General features: G+C 39.5%; 1 protein-coding gene across 2 annotated transcripts in view; it reads left to right on the forward strand.

Annotated features, from left to right (window-relative positions):
* nAChRbeta2 (nicotinic acetylcholine receptor beta2) overlaps positions 1 to 16317 on the forward strand; it is a 1855029-nt gene that overhangs the window by 753103 nt on the left and 1085609 nt on the right. For both annotated transcript variants that reach the window (XM_070086879.1, XM_070086880.1), the window contains exon 4: positions 7584 to 7693. In XM_070086879.1, the coding sequence (XP_069942980.1) occupies positions 7584 to 7693 (110 nt within the window). The remainder of the gene's footprint in view (positions 1 to 7583; positions 7694 to 16317) is intronic.

Here is a 16317-nt window from a genome sequence, read left to right on the forward strand (position 1 = left end):
TTTTCATCTCATCCCCTGCATGCATCAGTCTTACTAGAGATTTTAACAATGCTGCCTTGGATGAAACGTCTAGCGCAAGCTGGACGCCAAGGTATTGGTCCAGTGTGGTGAGAATGGTAAGGCAATGCGTACCTTGTTTCAAGGTTAGTAGGGTCGAGTCTCCTTCGACCAGAGATCAGTGTTAATATATATATATATATATATATATATATATATATATATATATATATATATATATATATATATATATATATATATATATATATATATATATTTATATATATCATTGTAACCACGAACGAGTGATATTTAATCAATAATAACACTGCGACTTGCCGGGGGATCGAACCTGTGTTGTTTTAGCCCGGTTCATGGTGAACAAAAATTCACGACACTCTAACCCACGGGATCGTACAATCCTACAAGAATCACGCGCCAAGCAGAGCTAGGTGTTGTACCTTGATCCTTTCCTCCTGTGTTCTGTCTCGATCGAGGTACACACGCATGAACTCCTGCCTGCCTCTCAGCCGTCCTTTCTCCTGCAGGATCATGGTTCGGGTTGATTCTGCCTTGAAAATTACTATGAGAGGCCGATTCCTTTTCTCTGTGAACCACCCGATTCCCCGAAAATTTGCCACCTGGGTCATTTTCCCCTCGCCTATCACCTTCATGATACCTTCAATCGCTTTTTTCTCCTCCTGTGAGTGTGAGTGTATGTGTGTGTGTGTGTGTATGTGTGTGTGTGTGTGTGTGTGTGTGTATGTGTGTGTGTGTGTGTGTGTGTGTGTGTGTGTGTGTGTGTGTGTGTGTGTGTGTGTGTGTGTGTGTTTGTGTATGCGTGTATGTGTGTGTATGTGTGTATGTGTGTGTGTATGTGTGTGTGTGTGTGTGTGTGTGTGTGTGTATGTGTGTGTGTACTCACCTAATTGTACTCACCTAATTGTGGTTGCAGGGGTCGAGACTCAGCTCCTGGCCCCGCCTCTTCACTGATCGCTACTGGATCATCTCTCTCTCTGCTTCCTGAGCTTTGTCATACCTCTTCTTAAAACTATGTATGGTTCCTGCCTCCACTACTTCACTTGCTAGGCTATTCCACTTGCTGACAACTCTATGACTGAAGAAATACTTCCTAACGTCCCTGTGACTCGTCTGAGTCTTCAGCTTCCAGTTGTGACCCCTTGTCCCTGTGTCCCCTCTCTGGAACATCCTATCTCTGTCCACCTTGTCTATTCCCCGCAGTATCTTGTATGTCGTTATCATGTCTCCCCTGACCCTTCTGTCCTCCAGTGTCGTCAGTCCGATTTCCCTTAACCTTTCCTCGTACGACATTCCCTTGAGCTCTGGGACTAGCCTTGTTGCAAACCTTTGTACTTTCTCTAACTTCTTGACGTGCTTGACCAGGTGTGGGTTCCAGACTGGTGCTGCATACTCCAGTATGGGCCTAACATACACAGTGTACAGTGTCTTGAACGATTCCTTATTAAGGTATCGGAACGCTATTCTCAGGTTTGCCAGGCGCCCGTATGCTGCAGCGGTTATTTGGTTGATGTGTGCCTCCGGTGATGTGCTCGGTGTTATGGTCACCCCAAGGTCTTTCTCCCTGAGTGAGGTCTGTAGTCTTTGTCCACCTAGCCTATACTCTGTGTGCGGTCTTCTTTGCCCCTCCCCAATCTTCATGACTTTGCATTTGGCTGGATTGAATTCGAGAAGCCAGTTACTGGACCACATGTCCAGCCTCTCCAGGTCTCTTTGCAGTCCTGCCTCATCCTCGTCCGATTTAATTCTTCTCATCAACTTCACGTCATCTGCGAACAGGGACACTTCAGAGTCTATTCCTTCCATCATGTCGTTCACATATATCAAAAATAGCACTGGTCCTAGAACTAACCCCTGTGGGACCCCGCTCGTAACAGGCGCCCACTGTGATACCTCTTCACGTACCATGACTCGTTGCTGCCTCCCTGTCAGGTATTCCCTTATCCATTGCAGTGCCCTTCCTTTTACGTGTGCCTGATCCTCCAGCTTCTGCACTAATCTCTTGTGGGGAACTGTGTCAAAGGCCTTCCTGCAGTCTAGGAAAACGCAATCTACCCAACCCTCTCTCTCGTGTCTTACTTCTGTTACCTTGTCATAAAACTCCAGGAGGTTTGTGATACAAGATTTGCCTTCCATGAACCCATGCTGGTTTTCATTTATAATCTTGTTCCTTTCCAGGTGTTCGACCACTCTCCTCCTGATAATCTTCTCCATGACTTTGCACACGATACATGTCAGAGACACAGGTCTGTAGTTTAGTGCCTCGTTTCTGTTTCCTTTCTTAAATATGGGGACTACATTAGCTGTCTTCCATTTCTCAGGTAGTTGCCCAGTTTCAAGGGATGTGTTGAAGATTGTGGTTAGAGGCACACACAGCATCTCTGCTCCTTCTCTAAGGACCCATGGGGAGATGTTGTCCGGTCCCATCGCCTTTGAGGTGTCAAGGTCACTTAAGAGCTTCTTCACCTCCTCCTCAGTTGTTCGTATGTCATCCAACACTTGTTGGTATATTCCCTCTTGATGTTCCCTTCTGTTCTGTCTTCCCACAGCCCTTCCTGTCTCTACTGTAAAAACTTCCTTAAATCTCCTGTTCAGCTCCTCACATACCTCCTGATCATTTCTTGTGAGTTCTCCACCTTCTGTCCTTAATCTGATCACCTGGTCTTTGACTGTTGTCTTCCTCCTGATGTGGCTATACAACAGTTTCGGGTCAGTCTTGATTCTCGATGCTATGTCATTTTCATACTGTCGCTGGGCCTCCCTCCTTACCTGTGCGTACTCATTCCTGGCTCTGCAACTGATCTCCCTATTTTCGTGTGTTCTCTGCCTTCTGTACTTTTTCCATTCTCTATTGCACTTTGTTTTTGCCTCCTTACACCGTCGGATGAACCAGGGGCTTGTTCTGGTCTTCCCGTTGTTACTGTTGCCCTTGGGAATGACCCTTTCCACTGCCTCCTTGCATTTTGTTGCTACATATTCCATCATTTCATTTACTGGCTTTCCTGCCAGTTCTCTGTCCCACTGGACCTCCCGCAGGAAGTTCTTCAACCCTATGTAGTCCCCTCTTTTATAGTCAGGTTTTTCCCATTCTACTCCTGTTATTCTCTCCACTTGCAGCTCTACTATGTATTCAAAGCACAGAACCACGTGGTCGCTAGCTCCTAGGGGACTCTCATACTTGATGTCCTCAATGTCTGAGCTGCCCAGGGTGAACACAAGGTCCAATCTTGCTGGTTCATCCTCCCCTCTCACTCTGGTAGTGTCCTTAACATGTTGGTGCATGAGGTTTTCCAGCACCACGTCCAACATCCTGGCTCTCCATGTTTCGGGACCCCCATGTGGCTCCAGGTTTTCCCAGTCAATCTCCCTGTGGTTGAAATCCCCCATAACCAGCAACTTTGCTCTGCTGGAGTGAGCTCTTCTTGCCACCTCAGCAAGTGTGTCCACCATTGCTCTGTTGCTCTCTTCATATTCCTCTCTTGGCCTCCTGCAGTTCTGTGGTGGATTATACATCACTGCAATGACCACTTTGTGTTCCCCCGACTGAAGTGTACCTGCTATGTAGTCTCTTTCTCCCGTCTCATCTATTCCTTCCATTTTCTCGAATTTCCATCTGTTTTTTACGAGCAGAGCAACCCCACCTCCCCCCCTGCCCCTGTGTGTGTGTGTGTGTCGTGCCGAACAGGTAAAACTGGTTAATTAACAATAACTCATTTAAAATTAAGTCCATTCTAAAATTTTCTCTTATACGTTTAAAGATATGTTTTTTTCATTTATGTTAAGGTAAAAATGAATAATTTTCTACCAAAAGAACCTTAGAAAACTTATTATAACAAGCGCATTTAAATTAATAATAAGCAAACACAATAAAATTTGCATTTTTCGTTAGAATCAGAATGATTTTGAGAAATTATTGCTTACACAAATTTTTGCTTGCCTTATTCGGCAAGAAGAGAGTTGCTATTTAAGGCAAAATACCAAATTTTACCTATTCGGAACGATATATATATATATATATATATATATATATATATATATATATATATATATATATATCTATATATATATCTATATATATATATATATATATATATATATCTATATATATATATATATATATATATATATATATATGTATATGTATATATATATATGTATATATATGTATATGTATGTATATATATATATATATATATATATATATATATATATATATATGTATATGTATATATATATATATATATATGTATATGTATATATATATATATATTTCTATGTCTATATATATATATATATATATATATATATATATATATCTGTATATATATGTGTATTTATATATATATATATATATATATATATATATATATATATATATATATATATATATACTTTCAATTTAATCTTTATATAATGGAAGCAACTTCCCAGATAACATTAAATTTATTTTTTTTTAAGTGCTGGAAATTTGGTGAAGTGTGATGCACATGTCTACCAGATCCCTCGTGTTCAGTTACTGTTCTGTTTTCATTTATATTTACATGTGAATGGTATTTCGTAATATTTTTAACTATAGATGACACTGTTACCTAATTCGTGAAAGTAACGAGGTATCATATTGTGTGAGAGGAATTTTTTTTTGAAGTTCTTTCACATGTTTTAGAGCAATTATCACGAGAATTAGACACATATGCAACACTTGGGTATCTTTATAGAGGAAACGTTTCGCCACACAGTGACTTCAAACGCCACTGTGTGGCGAAACATTTCCTCAATAAAGATACCCAAATGTTGTATGTGTCTAATTTATCAACTTGTCGGTTCTCTAAACTATTCATCTACACCAATTAACATTTCTGTTGAAGAAACCATCATGCTCCTATCATATTGCCTAATGACTCTACAGTTACTGTGTTGCCTCTAGCAAGACTATTATGGATAGCCATGTCTTTGGAATTGTACCGCCAAGATACTCTTTGTTTGTGTATTAGGTGCACGTAGAAACTATTCCGATACATTTCTTTAATATAGCCAAAGTTGAAGATTTACGCTAAACGATTAATTGTGTGGGCCAGTGATCCTTCTGCAGTGTTCCTCCATTCTTATGTTTTTATGTTCTTATATCCAGGAGTAACCAGCTGTCTTTCTCCTCTCTACATAATGTATAGATCATGTATCTGTCTTTCCTTCGCTCCAGTGAGTACATATTATCATGTATCTGTCTGTCCTTCGCTCCAGTGAGTATATATTATCATGTATCTGTCTCTCCTTCGTTCCAGTGAGTACATATTACCGTGTATCTGTCTCTCCTTCGCTCTCGTGAGTACATATTATCATGTATCTGTCTCTCCTTCTCTCCAGTGAGTACAAATTACCATGTATCTGTCTCTCCTTCGTTCCAGTGAGTACATATTATCATGTACGTGTCTCTCCTGCGCTCCAGATCTTTTAGATTTTCCAAGAAAGTTGCAAAGAGTCCCAATTAATCTTTCCTGACATTAAATAAGTCATCAACAAATACGTACCATGTCCCAAGGCCATAATCTTGGTATATTTTCAAAGAAACATATTGGTAGGAAAATATACGACGGCGAGTACAATGAATTTGGGAATTTAAAGTGGAAGTTAACGTTAATATTACACAAGTTTGTTTTCATTTGTTAAGAATTTCTACAGAGAATATTTTACATGGATGTATTTTTTAATTTATCACTCACCACCAACAAGTACATTTGTAAGTTAGTTGGTTAATTGGATTTAAAGCTTGTCGACTATTCGAGGGTATTTAAGGATGCATGTGACGTTTTCACCACCATTAAAGGATGATTTAATCCTTAGAAAAGGATTTAAATTATGCTCTCAGTGATTATACGCTCTGAGAAACAAACCTATTGGTGTATATATTGTTGTATGTATGTATGTATGTATGTATGTATGTATATTTGTATGAGTATATGTACGTATGTGTTGCACGTATGCCTGCATGAACGCTGAGTAGTCACTTTAGTAGGCACACCTTTCTAGTACCGGGTAATGATCCCTTTTGCCCTCAGGACAGCTTGAATTCTTCATGGCATAGATTCATGGCATAGATTCTGGTCCATGTTGACATGACAGCATTACTCAGTTGCTGCAGATTCGTGGGCTGTACATTCATTCTCCCGTTCCACCTTATCCCAAAGGTTTAAGCCAAATTTTGATCCTACCATCTGCATGTCGCAGCAGAAATCGTGTTTTGTCAGTTCAGGCTACGTTTTTTCAGACAGCCGTTGTCTAGTAGCTTCAGTTTCCTGTTCTAAGCTGACGAGAGTAAAACCCAGTGTGGTCTTTTTTCGCTGCTGTCATCTATCCACTTTATAGTTCAACGTGTTGTACTTTCAGAGAGGCTATTCTATATACCACCATTGTAAAGCTTGATTGTTTAAGTTGCTGTCACCTTTCTGTCGGCTTGAAACAGTGTGGCCATTCTACTCTGACCTCTCGAATAAACAAGACGTTTCACCCCACAGAACTGCCACCCAACTGATGCTTCTCACGCCATTTCTCCATAACCACTAAAGTGTTGTGCGTGAAAATCCCTGATCAGTAGTTTCTGAGATGTTTGAACTACCTTGTCTGTCACCAACAATCATTCTACTATCTAAGTCACTTAGATTACATTTCTTTCCCATTCTCATGTTTGTCCTGAAGAAGAAGTGAACCTCATGACCATTACTGTGTACTTTTAGACATTGAGGCGCTGTCATGTGATTGGTTGATAAGGTATTTTCAGTAACCTTCAGATGTATCTGATAAACTGTCCACTAAGTGCATATTTATATATATGTATGTATGTATAGTTGGTATTCATGTCTATATAATATATAAATTTGTGTAAGATACATATACTACAGTCCTTATGACCTAGGTACCCAAGCATCATCCATGGAACCACCCTCGTTAGTGCTCCCACCTCCTTTGTATGGATCAGTGGACGTAGAGGTGAAGGAGCCCTAACCAGCACAATATTTTGGGGCCCCTTTTAGGTGGTCCCTCACTGCTGTCGGCTACTGCAGTAGCAGAAGTAACATTTTAACATTAGAGTCAAGCGTTTGCTTGATTGTATTACTGCCGGTGTCCCGCTGCCAGCGTCTTGTTATCAATTAATTTTATAAAAAAAATATATATTAAGCAACACATGACAACTTTAAATATGCGTTTTGATTACAAAAAAATTAAACAGTTTTTATAATATGCAAATAAAATACAAACTGTCGAACGTTACAGATAATATTAACGTTCGATGGTTCATGGCCCAAAAACGACCCTTTTTTGTATTTTGATAAATCCACTACTGCAGATATCAGTCAGTATCTTTTGCCAGTGCTCCCACCACCAATTTATCAGTAGTATTACCATCATTTTATCAGTATTCTCACCGTCCTTTTATCAGTAATCCCACAAACATTTTATCAGGATCCCTACAATTCTTGTATCAGTACTCCCACCAACCTGCTAACATGCAGACACTATTACTACCACTCACTGCTTGCTTTTACGTTCCACAGGAGTGGCATGACTATAAGCTACAATGGAACCCTGAGGACTACGGAGGAGTTGAGATGCTCTATGTACCCTCAGAACACATATGGCTGCCAGACATCGTTCTCTACAACAAGTAAGTACCCAGTTGCCCTGACATATCGTCCTCTACAACAAGTAAGTACCCAGTTGCCCTCACACATCGTCCTCTGCAACAAGAACCCAGTTGCCCTCACAAATCATCCTCTGCAACAAGTAAGTACCCAGTTGCCCTCACAAATCATACTCTACAACAAGTACCCAGTTGCCCTCACAAATCATCCTCTACAACAAGTAAGTACCCAGTTGCCCTCACACATCATCCTCTACAACAAGTAAGTACCCAGTTACCCTCACACATCATCCTCTACGACAGGTATGTACCCAGTTGCCCTCACACATCTTCCTCTACGACAGGTAAGTACCCAGTTGCCTTCACACATCGTCCTCTACAACACGTACCCAGTTGTCCTCAGGCATCGTCCTCTACAACAAGTACGTACCCAGTTGCCCTCACACATCATCCTCTACAACAGGTAAGTACCCAGTTACCCTCACACATAGTCCTTTACGACAGGTAAGTACCCAGTTGCCTTCACACATCGTCCTCTACGACAGGTAAGTACCAAGTTGCCCTCACACATCGTCCTCTACAACACGTACCCAGTTGTCCTCAGGCATCGTCCTCTGCAACAAGTACGTACCCAGTTGCCCTCAGGCATCGTCCTCTATAACAAAGGATTACTCTTCTTTCCTCAGAACACATTTAATTGCCAGACATCGTCCAACGCAAAAAATTAGTTCTCACTTGGTCTTATAACACACGTGGCTGCCAGATTCAGGAGCATCTGTCACTGATCCAAGTGCAGATGTCAGTTGATGGGATTAAACTGCATAAAAAAACGCTCCACGGGCGGGGATGGAAACCGCGATCAGAGTCATAAAAGTCCAGACCGACGCGGTAGCCACTGGACGTGCCGGTCTGGAGTTTAATGGCTCTCTGATCGCGGGTTCTATCCCCGCCCGTGGTATGGTTTGCCAGTAGTCATGTCATTACGATTTCGTGAATCATTAAACTGCATCTTGTGCTATTCTCTCTCTTCAATTAAGACAACAATTTCTTCAATGTACTCTTCTCAAAAGTACCATGAGACCACCTAAATATTACCCATAGAATACTTTTAAATGCTGTAAAGAAAAATAAGACAGAGATGTAAGTAAATTATGCAAAACAAATTAAGTGAGGAATATAAAACGAATTTTCACGGAAGTACAAATGGATTACCTAAATTGTATAAAAATAAGTAAAAAGCATTTAAGGAAAGCAAGACAACGAAATATCAATAAAATCTGAAATATTTCAAAATAAAAATGATAATAGACATGTTAGAATGATAACAAATTCTCACTATAGGCAGCACACTCCACCAATATTCAATACACTAAACCTATTCACCATACAAAACATTCATACTTATTACTGCACCTATTACATACATAGAACACTTAACTCTGATATTAACCCTCCCCTCAAACATCTCCTTGCCAACCTCAACAGAACACATGACCATAACACAAGGCACAGATCACTCTTTGATGTTCCTCGTGTCCAGTAAAAGACGTGATATTAATATTACAGAGAAATATTAACCCTTCTGAGGAGGGTGACGAACACCGGACGACTGTAGAGTTACATAATGGAGGAGAACTCCTGCAGGAAAGGAGGAAAGAAAAGAGAGAAGGAGCTAAAGAGAACGATGGGTGAACAGAGGAAGGAAATGTGCAAAGAAGAGGGTGGAAGAGAAAGGACAGAACTGATGATGGAAAACTGGGCAGGGAAGCTCCCAGGAATCACAAGGTATATTTAAGTCTTCGGCTAAATGGTGATGATAAGCTGTTAAATTTAGCTATAATATTGGAACCATAAAGATGAAAGTGTGCTCTAGTGCTGGTAATCAGAGAGGTAATTTATTTCAGAGATTTTGCCACAGAAGTGGCTAGTATATTGTGCATCCCATATTCATTCTGTGGACGCAGCGCATGAACATTTGGATACATAAAAGGCCTAGGAACGAGGCCCCAAAAGGGTTAGCAGGAGTACATCTGGATTTATAAATACATTTCACTTACCTCCTACAAGCAAATTTATTTTCATTAATATCTTGACTTGTAACATAGGTTAATATACTGTCTATTTCTATATTTCTCAATAAGTGTACAATTAAGCACATAGTGTACATGATAGTGACCATAGCGCTGGCCAAATACTTTGTATTTGGTGTAATTATCATGTGTATGCTCGAAGTACTTGTAACTAAATCTGAGTCTGGCCATTACAACATCACTTAGTATGTTCACATTGCAACTTGCTCCAAAAGCGTACTTATCTACGTTCATGTGATAGTTGGTCATGGAGCTACTCAGGCTTCTGACTGCATTCCTCTAACATTCAGTTTCATGTAGTTCAGTATAGTAAATAAGAGTAATGTATCTGAGTGTTTGAAGCAAGAGTATTTATGCACCTGAGTTCATAAATGACCCACAGTTTGGCGAGGAAACTGTAACGAACGACTTGTCGATCTGTCTTATGAAGCCTTTTCACTCCGAGACGGAGTGAAACGTAACTGATAGTAATTATTTCAAAATGAATGAAGCTTTAGTGTTACTCCAGCCACGGTAGAAGGATTACCAAGTTAATCCACTGTATAAGGGTTTTTTCATGCAAAGATAGACTGAGATCATTTAATCAGCACTCTGAATGTGCGTAGAATGATGAAATGACTATTGCATACAAGTGGAAGACAAGTATAAATAAAGGAAATATAGAATGGTAAAATCTATGTAAAAACGTGTAGCTTTTATTCTTCTGTGTTTCTGAGCTCTGAAAAAGAGTGGTAATGCAACTGAGATCCAGACATATTTGTAAATGTGCCTGAGAGCTGTAAATAAGTCGGTAATATATCTACGCTGGAAATAATGCTGTCATAAATTTCAGAGAGTGAAATGTGTGAAGTTACTTACACAGGAGTTCACAATCGTTGACTTGCATATGACTGCCTAGAACTGCATGAAAAATTCTCTTCTAACTTAATATTGTGTTTTTATATGTTTTGTGTCTGAATGTAAATGATTCCATTGCTTTATCTGAATTAGAAAAGACTTTTAACATTCTATAGAATTCTGTACACGAATAAATGGTTCCTGAAAACATGAGATACACATTTTTTTCAGTTAGATATACAAGTATCATTAATAGTAAGAGTACTGAAGAATAAATGGCCCTTGAGACGAGTAAAAATAAAATGCTTAGGAAAACTTTGACAGACGTCACATGTTGGCTACGAACACAGAAATGTCTTGGGAAAGAGTGTACGTGCGTGTGCAAGTTATAATGCACGAACCCGGCAAGGCGGGCGAATAAGTTTATAGATAAGAAAATTGTTTGCTGGCTTTGTGGTCTGGAAGACACCCAGAGTTAAAGGAAGCTTGGTGTGGATTTTTTTGTGAAAGGGATCTCTCTCTCTCTCTCTCTCTCTCTCTCTCTCTCTCTCTCTCTCTCTCTCTCTCTCTTTCTTTCTCTCTCCGTAACTTAAATGTAATCTTGAAGGATTTTCTCAAAAGTTTGTAGCAGAGAGATATGGCAAAGGTTCGAAGTGATAACAGTAATAGGGTTAAGTAGTGGTTGCAATGGTTGCAGTGGTTACAGGGGACTTCGTGAGTGCAAGGGTAACTATATGTATTTGGGTCGCTGTGCGACGCGAGAAAGGTATCCCCGTATTGTATAACCCTAGTCCCGTTCATCAGTGCACACTGATGGTACTGACAATTTATCACATTAGCACAAATATCCCAACTTTTTTTCATTAAAAAGGCATATCAGGAAATATGCGACCCTGAGAAACACAACTCTGATGAGAAAGGAAAGAGGAATTCTCTTGTTTTCTCTGAGGGGCCCAATGTCTTACAATACAATCTAAGTTCGAGATTTTTACCAGTTTGACCGTAATAAACTTTATCGCAAATTTTTACAAGGAATCTTATAGAGACATCCGTCAGCATTTTGGGGGGAATTTTTTATCAAAAGTTTTTTTACAGTATCAAGATTTTCAAATACAACTTTAATATTAAAAGTCTTAAGAAGAGAAGGCATATCAACCAAGTTTTCATGGTAAGGGAGAACCAACATATTTTTAGTTGAATAAGGCTGGTTGTCCCATTTTGGGTTGTAAAAAGCATTTCTAGCAATTTTAAATGATTTATCAATTGCATTCCTCGGGTATTTCAGATCATTGGCTATTTCATAAATTTTTGGATATTTCCTCATCTATGAACTCTGGACTACAAATACGTAAAGCTCTCAAAAACATTGATGAGAAAACAGACAGTTTAACTCTATCTTGATGGGAAGAATAATAGTGTACAAAGGAACAGTTATTTGTAGGTTTTTAAAATTTACAGAAAACCTACAAATAACTGGACAAGATTCCAATGCTCTATTTATTCATGTGAGAGATTTTAACTATCCAATTGATTTTCAAAAAGTTGAGAAAGTTGTATCAAGCAAGTCCATGGTTGGCAGAAATATAATTGAATCTTGTTTCATAAAAAGCAGTTTTGAAAATAATATGAATATTTCCTTAGGTTTATATAATTAATAAAATTTGGTTAGAGTTTAATAATACATTGGACAAATAATGAACCTTATTTCTTGGGTAGAATTTTTTGTTAGGGGGTTGTCGTGAGGACCTGTCTAGTTGGACCAGCGGACCTACTGCAGTGTTCATCTTTTCTGATGAGTACGGTATTGTCCCGCGTCAGGTGTTTCTTTGTTGTGAGGGTTGACTGTGAGGTGTAGTCTAAGCCCTTTAATTGCCTTCCTTTGATGTATTACTTTCATAGTTCCTTGACAATGTGAGTAGTCACGAAAGAGCTTGGAATTTCACTACTCTTTCACAGTGGTTGTTTTGCACATTTTAAAATCACCTGTTTACTGTGATCTTATTGCATATATGTATATATATATATATATATATATATATATATATATATATATATATATATATATATATATATATATTTTTTTTTTTTTTTTTTTTTTTATCACACCGGCCGAGTCCCACCAAGGCAGGGTGGCCCGAAAAAGAAAAACTTTCACCATCATTCACTCCATCACTGTCTTGCCAGAAGGGTGCTTTACACTACAGTTTTTAAACTGCAACATTAACACCCCTCCTTCAGAGTGCAGGCACTGTACTTCCCATCTCCAGGACTCAAGTCCGGCCTGCCGGTTTCCCTGAATCCCTTCATAAATGTTACTTTGCTCACACTCCAACAGCACGTCAAGTATTAAAAACCATTTGTCTCCATTCACTCCTATCAAACACGCTCACGCATGCCTGCTGGAAGTCCAAGCCCCTCGCACACAAAACCTCCTTTACCCCCTCCCTCCAACCCTTCCTAGGCCGACCCCTACCCCGCCTTCCTTCCACTACAGACTGATACACTCTTGAAGTCATTCTGTTTCGCTCCATTCTCTCTACATGTCCGAACCACCTCAACAACCCTTCCTCAGCCCTCTGGACAACAGTTTTGGTAATCCCGCACCTCCTCCTAACTTCCAAACTACGAATTCTCTGCATTATATTCACACCACACATTGCCCTCAGACATGACATCTCCACTGCCTCCAGCCTTCTCCTCGCTGCAACATTCATCACCCACGCTTCACACCCATATAAGAGCGTTGGTAAAACTATACTCTCATACATTCCCCTCTTTGCCTCCAAGGACAAAGTTCTTTGTCTCCACAGACTCCTAAGTGCACCACTCACTCTTTTTCCCTCATCAATTCTATGATTCACCTCATCTTTCATAGACCCATCCGCTGACACGTCCACTCCCAAATATCTGAATACGTTCACCTCCTCCATACTCTCTCCCTCCAATCTGATATTCAATCTTTCATCACCTAATCTTTTTGTTATCCTCATAACCTTACTCTTTCCTGTATTCACCTTTAATTTTCTTCTTATGCACACCCTACCAAATTCATCCACCAATCTCTGCAACTTCTCTTCAGAATCTCCCAAGAGCACAGTGTCATCAGCAAAGAGCAGCTGTGACAACTCCCACTTTGTGTGTGATTCTTTATCTTTTAACTCCACGCCTCTTGCCAAGACCCTCGCATTTACTTCTCTTACAACCCCATCTATAAATATATTAAACAACCACGGTGACATCACACATCCTTGTCTAAGGCCTACTTTTACTGGGAAAAAATTTCCCTCTTTCCTACATACTCTAACTTGAGCCTCACTATCCTCGTAAAAACTCTTCACTGCTTTCAGTAACCTACCTCCTACACCATACACTTGCAACATCTGCCACATTGCCCCCCTATCCACCCTGTCATACGCCTTTTCCAAATCCATAAATGCCACAAAGACCTCTTTAGCCTTATCTAAATACTGTTCACTTATATGTTTCACTGTAAACACCTGGTCCACACACCCCCTACCTTTCCTAAAGCCTCCTTGTTCATCTGCTATCCTATTCTCCGTCTTACTCTTAATTCTTTCAATTATAACTCTACCATACACTTTACCAGGTACACTCAACAGACTTATCCCCCTATAATTTTTGCACTCTCTTTTATCCCCTTTGCCTTTATACAAAGGAACTATGCATGCTCTCTGCCAATCCCTAGGTACCTTACCCTCTTCCATACATTTATTAAATAATTGCACCAACCACTCCAAAACTATATCCCCACCTGCTTTTAACATTTCTATCTTTATCCCATCAATCCCGGCTGCCTTACCCCCTTTCATTTTACCTACTGCCTCACGAACTTCCCCCACACTCACAACTGGCTCTTCCTCACTCCTACAAGATGTTATTCCTCCTTGCCCTATACACGAAACCACAGCTTCCCTATCTTCATCAACATTTAACAATTCCTCAAAATATTCCTTCCATCTTCCCAATACCTCTAACTCTCCATTTAATAACTCTCCTCTCCTATTTTTAACTGACAAATCCATTTGTTCTCTAGGCTTTCTTAACTTGTTAATCTCACTCCAAAACTTTTTCTTATTTTCAACAAAATTTGTTGATAACATCTCACCCACTCTCTCATTTGCTCTCTTTTTACATTGCTTCACCACTCTCTTAACTTCTCTCTTTTTCTCCATATACTCTTCCCTCCTTGCATCACTTCTACTTTGTAAAAACTTCTCATATGCTAACTTTTTCTCCCTTACTACTCTCTTTACATCATCATTCCACCAATCGCTCCTCTTCCCTCCTGCACCCACTTTCCTGTAACCACAAACTTCTGCTGAACACTCTAACACTACATTTTTAAACCTACCCCATACCTCTTCGACCCCATTGCCTATGCTCTCATTAGCCCATCTATCCTCCAATAGCTGTTTATATCTTACCCTAACTGCCTCCTCTTTTAGTTTATAAACCTTCACCTCTCTCTTCCCTGATGCTTCTATTCTCCTTGTATCCCATCTACCTTTTACTCTCAGTGTAGCTACAACTAGAAAGTGATCTGATATATCTGTGGCCCCTCTATAAACATGTACATCCTGAAGTCTACTCAACAGTCTTTTATCTACCAATACATAATCCAACAAACTACTGTCATTTCGCCCTACATCATATCGTGTATACTTATTTATCCTCTTTTTCTTAAAATATGTATTACCTATAACTAAACCCCTTTCTATACAAAGTTCAATCAAAGGGCTCCCATTATCATTTACACCTGGCACCCCAAACTTACCTACCACACCCTCTCTAAAAGTTTCTCCTACTTTAGCATTCAGGTCCCCTACCACAATTACTCTCTCACTTGGTTCAAAGGCTCCTATACATTCACTTAACATCTCCCAAAATCTCTCTCTCTCCTCTGCATTCCTCTCTTCTCCAGGTGCATACACGCTTATTATGACCCACTTCTCGCATCCAACCTTTACTTTAATCCACATAATTCTTGAATTTACACATTCATATTCTCTTTTCTCCTTCCATAACTGATCATTTAACATTACTGCTACCCCTTCCTTTGCTCTAACTCTCTCAGATACTCCAGATTTAATCCCATTTATTTCCCCCCACTGAAACTCTCCTACCCCCTTCAGCTTTGTTTCGCTTAGGGCCAGGACATCCAACTTCTTTTCATTCATAACATCAGCAATCATCTGTTTCTTGTCATCCGCACTACATCCACGCACATTTAAGCAACCCAGTTTTATAAAGTTTTTCTTCTTCTCTTTTTTAGTAATTGTATACAGGAGAAGGGGTTACTAGCCCATTGCTCCCGGCATTTTAGTCGCCTCATACGACACGCATATATATATATATATACGTCGTGCCGAATAGGCAGAACTTGCGATCTTGGCTTAAATAGCAACGATCATCTTGCCATGTAAGACAAGCGAAAATATGTGTATGCAATAATTTCGCCAAAATCATTCTGAACCTAACGAAAAAAATATATTTCACTGTGTTTGTTAAATATTAAATTTTTGTAAACAAATCTCAAACATATGTAGTTGGGTTAGGCTAAAATAAATTGAGCTTGTTATATTAAGGTTAGGTAAGTTTTCTAAGATTCTTTTGGTGCAAAATTAAATTTTTTTACCTTAACATTAATGAAAGAAGTATATCTGTAAGCGTATAAGAGAAAATTTTAGAAAGGACTTAATT

The sequence above is a fragment of the Cherax quadricarinatus genome, chromosome 20, assembly GCF_038502225.1.
Source record: "Cherax quadricarinatus isolate ZL_2023a chromosome 20, ASM3850222v1, whole genome shotgun sequence".
In the NCBI taxonomy this organism is placed as follows: domain Eukaryota; kingdom Metazoa; phylum Arthropoda; class Malacostraca; order Decapoda; family Parastacidae; genus Cherax; species Cherax quadricarinatus.